The sequence below is a fragment of the Arvicola amphibius genome, chromosome 3 (assembly GCF_903992535.2).
Source record: "Arvicola amphibius chromosome 3, mArvAmp1.2, whole genome shotgun sequence".
Classification (NCBI taxonomy): domain Eukaryota; kingdom Metazoa; phylum Chordata; class Mammalia; order Rodentia; family Cricetidae; genus Arvicola; species Arvicola amphibius.
This window is the reverse complement of record NC_052049.1, coordinates 95,190,438-95,197,210: the sequence shown is the minus strand read 5'-3', so window position 1 is coordinate 95,197,210 and position 6,773 is coordinate 95,190,438. Positions and strand designations below refer to the sequence as shown.

Genomic DNA, 6,773 nt, shown 5'->3' with positions numbered 1-6,773 from the left:
CTTGTTTTTATTTTGTTCCTTCCTCCAGGCATATCAGGCATATCTGGACAGAGAAAAATAACTTATTAAGGAGTAAGCATTTTGCTAGATAAATTCGTTTATTAAAGATTTTCAAGACTATAGCCTAAAAACAGGAAGTAAATGGATAGTGTAAGATAAGTAATAATGTCTCTGGGTATTAAGGTTAGTGTTATATTTTTCTGCAGGCAACTCGATGTTTGATATTCTTAGCAGTGATCAAAATCCTGGAGAAACATTCTGGGATGGCTCCAACAATCCAAGACTTGTGTTGTCCTAGCCTTGTAGCTGGGGTTTGTTTGTAGTTCGGACATAGAAACCCCTCTTTATCATCTCGAACATGATGATCTGGGAGGGAAGAAAGCTGGTGGTGAGAACAGTCAGGCCTGGTCTGCACAAGATGAAGACGACGCTGGAACTGAGACCAAAGGCCCATCTAAAAGTCGATGACACCTTGGGGCAAGGCTGGGTCACTCACCTCATTGTCTTTCGGCTGAAGCCAGGGGCCAGGAAGGTACAGTGTTCTCTGAGGCCCAATGTCCTGATATCTTCCAAGATTGCGTCCATTGATGAACACGAACCCATAATGCCAGTTCTGAAAGGAATGGGGGTTTTGGACACAGGAACAGAAAGTGAAACCTAAGACAGTGTGGAGAGCAAGATGGAGGATTTCAGGGTACTATGGAGTATGAAACAACTTAGAATGGGAAACATCTAGAGCTTCTTCCCACTGTCTGAGAAAAAGCAAGAGGACAGTGGAGCCAGCCTTCCCTGGAGATGCTGCTGTCTGCTGATGAACGATGTCTGCACTGCATTTTAAAAGCAGGGATTTTTACTTCCAAATTAAGAACAAGGTAAATGGATGTAGTACTGCGGAGAGTGAGGAAAGCTACATATTTTTAATTATATTTGTATGTTTCTTCATTTTATTTGTAAAGATATGAGTATTCTGCCTCAATCTACATATGTGTATTTGAATGCCTTGTTCTAGGTGAGGTCAGAAGAAGGCATCAAACCTCTGGGTACTGGAGTTAGACAGTTGTGAGCTAAGAACTGGGTGCTAAGAATTGAACCCAGAGCCTCTGAAAGAACAGCCAGTGCTCTTAACTGCTAATCCATCTCTCCAGGCCGAATATCATCTTTTATAATTAATACATCACATAATTACAGGAAGACTATAAGGACAAGAAAACAAAGAGGCAAGGAGACCTCTTGATGATTTTTTTCCACTAGAGAAATCTTACTCAGGGAGAGCTGCTGAGAACCTAAATAGAGCCTTTCTTAGCTTACAAATGGTAAAACAAACAAACAAACAGCAAACGAAAACCATGGCTATCAAAGAAGCTCATCAAAGAAAGAATGCACTCTCCGAGTCGGGACTCTAAGGGACTACACTCTAGGCCACAGTGAAATAGAAATTGTTCATTCACCAGAGCCTCAATAAGCTATCAGCTGAGTGACACAGTCAGCCTTAGGAGCAAAATTCTCTATGATTCCAATTTTGTCTTCACTGAGAAACCTCCATAAAACAGCTGAACAAACTAAAGACTGGTTTATTTAAATGGTGATAAACAAGATAATCAAAGTTTTTAAAACCCGAGGTCAATAATGAATGTTACAGTATTGAATATACCGGACATATACAGGTATTTAATTTAAATGCACATAAAAATACTAAGTGGCCATCCCTGAGATCATATACATACAGTTAACCTTATATGTACTGAACTTTTAATGTATATATTTATGAATATATATATGTATATATATTCAATAATTAAAGAAAGAGAGGCCATGAACTTGAGACAAAATAAGGCGAGTATATGAGAGGAACTGGAAGAAGGAAAGAGAAGGGGGAAATTATGCAACTATATAATAATTTAAAAATGTTATTTAAAAAAGCCTAAGGCTTGCTGCTGGTGTTTATACAGGTCGTGGTCCCCTCATGAAAGGTGGTGGCCATCCAACAATTAGACACCTCCTTGGGGTTGGTAATCAATCTAAGGGCAGCTGCCAAACCTTTACTGTTTAATAAAAGACAAGAAAAGACTGATTACAAGGCAGCCATGGCAGTCTGAGCCCCACACTAGGTCTCTTATAAAGTGTATAAAGATTACAATACCACCCTTGGTCAACAGAGTCACCACCAGCCCCCTATTTTACTTTAAAATCTTGTCAAAACCTATCCCAGTTATTCTGTTATCTCTCTCACAAGAGCCTCTACTATACAATTGCTCAGAGCTAATAACCAGTTAGATCAAGCAGAAAGAAAAATAAAAGTCCAAACTGAGCTCTACTGAAGTGAGGACAAAAATATAATATGTAGATGGAGCAAATCTATGATAGCAAGCTGGGTACACAACACGGGGCTTATCCCACGGGGCTACTGAGGCCAAAAAGCCTTTGACATAAGACAAAAAGTCTGTGATGCAAAAGTCTGAGAAATTAATCCTGACTCAGAAGTAGAAAACAGAGAAGATCATTAGCTTTATTTTGTAGATTCCAGATATGCCTTCTTGGTTTTCATGCTCATGGTACAATCTAGAAAGAGAGAAGTCTTCTAAACACAGATGGAAAAGAAACATAGAAGGAGGATCCTCAGGTTGCTTCAGGCAATAAAGGACTCTGAAGAGATGGCAGTCACATACTGCAGAGAACACAGAAGGGAAGACTTAGAAACAGAAAAAGAAAACTCCAGCTGGCACTAGAGCGAAGTGTGTGGTCTTGTCCAGATTCTCTGCCTGTCTTTTATCTCCTCCTTCCTGGATCTAAACCATTCCTTCCTACTCTGAGGAATACATTTCAAAACAAAACAGTGGACTTTCAGAATTTCCCATCTGTGTAGACAGAGCCTTCCTCAAGTTAGGCTCAGGAAAGTGGCAAAGCCTTCGTCTGGTCCAAGGATTAGTGTTTCTGAGTGATTGATTAAATTGTGCAGAAACTATCAACCACATCTTCCAGATTACTGCTGCCTGAAATCCTTCTCTCATACAGAACCCCTACCTAGATTAGCTAAGCCTGTTTCATTGGGCAGCCCTGTACCACACAATCATGTTCCCAGTTACTGTTCTATTGCTATGAACACACCATGTTGATTTGTTTGTTCATTTCTCGAGACAAGTTTTTCCTCTGTGTAACTATTCTAGCTGTCCTGGAACTTGCTCTGTAGATCAGGCTGGCCTTGAACTCACAGAGATCCACCTATCTCTGCCTCCTGAGTGCTGGGATTAATGGCGTGCACCACAGAAAAAGCATTCAAGTGGGAGCTTGCATAAAGTTTCAAGATTGCATACAGTTTCAAGAGCTTAGTCCTCAAATAACACGGCTGGGAGCAGACAGCAGGCAGCCATGGCGCTGAAGCAGTAGTCCATAGAGAGGGAGCCTGGGCCTGCTGTTAGCTTGTGAAACATCAAAGCCCATCCTCAGTGACACATGGCACACCTCCCCAACAAGGCCACATCCACTCATCTCTCCTCAACACTTCCACTAACTATGAGTCAAGAGGGGCAATCCTCATTCAAACCACCACACCCAGGTCTGTTTCCAGCTGTATACAATAAGACCACCTTCTCAACTCAGATGTATAGAATAAAGCAGATTTTCCAAGTTGATGATTTGGCCCATGTGTCTCCATCAGAGCACACATGGCCTGCCTGATGCCAGTTTTTCTGTCCATGTATCTGTCCTTTCTACATTCGTTTATCATGTTAGTTAGGTTTCAAGAACAAAGCCATGCAGGTACCAAATGAATAACAGTCAACTAAGAACTGTACTCCCACTGGGAAGAGCAGGACAAGCCAGAGGTATGGTGCCAGGAGAGGACTTCCAATGGGCTTTCCAAAATGCTGGGAACACGATGAACAATGCCGTATGGGCACTCTAGTCCTCTGGGAAACCTTAAGGGGCCAGTCTCACTTAAGGTCAGCCCAGACAGCTTCACCAGGAAGTTACTTTTACCCATCGTCCTGACTCACATCAGGGCTACTACGAAAGCAGCTCAAGTTCACTTCTGTGAAATGCTCTAGTACCACCATCCTGGGAAGTACTAGCCCCAACATACCCATGGATGTAGAAATGGAACTGCCAATAAATCATACAACCTATCTAGGGCAAGGAATGCCCACCCTTGTTAAGTATACAGGCTTAAATGTATATTTTCATTCAGGGATAAGATTTTACCCCTATTAATCAGAAGAATAAGCATTTCAAAACCTGGAAATCGGGATCCACTTAAGAGTAGTGTGGTGAGTGGAGTAAGAATGGACCACATAGGCTCATATATTTGAGTGCTTAGTCATTAGGGTGTGGCACTGTTTGAGATAGGTTAGGAAGTGTGGCCTTGTTGAAGGAAGTGGATCACTGGGGATGGGTTTTGAGGTTTCAAAGACCCTCACCAAACCCAGAATCTTTCTCCCTGATGTCTGTGGGTCTAGAAGTAGAGGTCCCAACTACTTCTCAAGCAACATGTTTGCCTGCCTGAGTGTGTAGCCATGCTCTCCTGTAATGTAATGATAATGAACTATTTTTCTGAAACTGTAAGCCAGCCCCAATTAAATGCTTTCTGTTATAAGACTTGCCGTGGTCATGGTGTCTTTTCACAGCAAGAGAAAAACGACTAAGACTTATCAGAGGCTTAGTCCAGCATCATCAATGTGGGGAGATTGGTGACAGGCATGGATGGCAGTGCTGGAGAAGTAGCTGAGAGCTACATCCTGCTTAATACTGGGGGGGGGGGTGTTGAGAAAGAGAGAGAGAGCTGAACCTAGTATGGGTATTGAAAGCTCAAAGCTGACCCCTAGTGACATGCTCCTCTAACAAGACTACACTTCCTAAACCTTTCCAAATAGTGTTACTCCATTATTATGAAGCATTCAAATATATGAGCCCATGGGGACCCATTTTTATTCAAACTATCACAACCTTACTGAATATTCACATAAGCATAGGCCCTGGATTTATAGGGATACCTTGCTCAGCCTGGACATAGTTGGAAGGACCTTGGTCCTTCCTCAAAGTGATGTATTAGATTTTGTTGCCTCCCCATGGGAAGCCTTACTCTCTCTGAAGAATGGATGAGGATTGGGTTGGGGGGAAGGTGGATAGAGAGGAAGGAGGAGGAGAAGGAGTGGAAACTGGGATTGGTATGTAAAAATGAGAAAAGATTGTTTGTTAAAATGTAAATAAATAAATTTTAAAAAGGATGGAAAAAGTCCTATAGGCACGCTGAACTTCTTTTCTCAAAAAGATTTATGCCCCTTATGGACACTTGTTTCATTTAGCTACTAACAAATTTGCCACTCTTGCCCATCGTACAAAGATATGCTAAAAGGGAGCCATGACCACTTAGGTGTACTGAATAAAAGGATCTGGGATTGGTTTACTATTAATATTATTATTATTGTTGTTGTTGTTGTTATGAAGTAAGCCTCAGGACCCCTAGGAAATCACATAATAATTTCTTCTTTGTTTTGTTTTATTACAACATTTAAAGACCTATCTACTTATGACACAAGTTGCAAAGATAGATGTTATTTTTAAGAAGAGACAATCAGAAAAACGTTGTTAGTAACAACAAAGTTAAAAGTGTAAATAAGAAACACAGTTGAAAGCCTCAACAATAGATCAGATCAAACAGAAGGGCTTCTCAGATTCATCACTGTGTGAATTATGCCAGTAAGGAGAAAAAAAAGGAGGAGGAAAAAAGGGGGTGGGGAAGGAGGAAAAGGAAGGAGGAGGCAGCCTATAACAATTATGAAATGTCAGTAGGCAAACAAATGTTCGCACCATAAACATCACAGTAGGAATGAAGAGGAGAAGTGGCATAGAAACATACTTGGTAAAATAATAGTAAAATTTCCCCAAATATTAGAAAAGACCCAAACACTCAAGAAGTTCAAAGAACCTCAATTACATTCTACCAAAAAAGGTTTTCTCTGAAGCTAACAAAACTTCAAAGGGAATTCAGCATCAGTTAGAGAAAAGCATCAGCTGCACAGAAGGGAATCTTCGATAGAGTAGCTGTGCTTTTCTCAGAAGAAAACTTACAGGCAGCAGCGAATGAGCTGGCATGTCCAAAGTCCAGATAGAGAAAACACACCAACCAAGAATACGACACCTAGAAAACGCGTCCCTTAGAAATGAAAGAGAAGAGAAGTAAATCCTCCCCAAGACAACAGGAAACTGGGGGATCCCAGCAGTCCCGAGAAAGGTAAGCAAAACCATGACAACTAAAACCAGAAAAGCAATTAAAATGCAGGAGTCCCAGACAGAGTAAATATATAGAAGGAAAAGATGAGAAACTCATCCAAGATTTAAAAAACTGGTCAGGTGTGACAGGTCATGTCTATATTCCCAGCACCCAGAAGGAAAAGCCAGACTCCTGCCACAAATTCAAGTCAGTGGGAAAGAAGAAACAAAAAGTAGACAAAAGATGAAATGGAGACATAAAAAAAACCAATATGCCGGGTGGTGGTGGCGCACGCCTTTAGTCCTAGCACTTGGGGAGGCAGAGGCAGGTGGATCTCTGTGAGTTCGAGGCCAGCCTGGTCTACAAGAGGTAGTGCCAGGACAGGCTCCAAAGCCACAGAGAAACCCTATCTCAAAAAAACCAAATATATATATAGTATCAATAAAACTATCATTTGCTTTTTTGAAAAGATAAAATTTACAAACCTTTAGTAGATTAACCAAGAATCTTGAAGCACATTTAAATATAAATATGTACTTTGGGCAAACTCAGATGAGTGGAATATATT

The 6,773-nt window shown here is 41.0% G+C and overlaps 1 protein-coding gene across 1 annotated transcript in view; it reads right to left on the bottom strand.

The window, feature by feature from the left end:
- Nucleotides 1–294: 294 nt before the first annotated feature.
- Nucleotides 295–6,773, bottom strand: part of LOC119809297 (beta-galactosidase-1-like protein 3) — a 33,255-nt gene continuing 26,776 nt past the window's right edge. The window contains exons 19-20 of the mRNA XM_038322149.2: nucleotides 497–613; nucleotides 295–366 (exon numbers count right to left, since the gene is read on the bottom strand). Coding sequence (XP_038178077.2) covers nucleotides 295–366; nucleotides 497–613 — 189 coding nt within the window. The remainder of the gene's footprint in view (nucleotides 367–496; nucleotides 614–6,773) is intronic.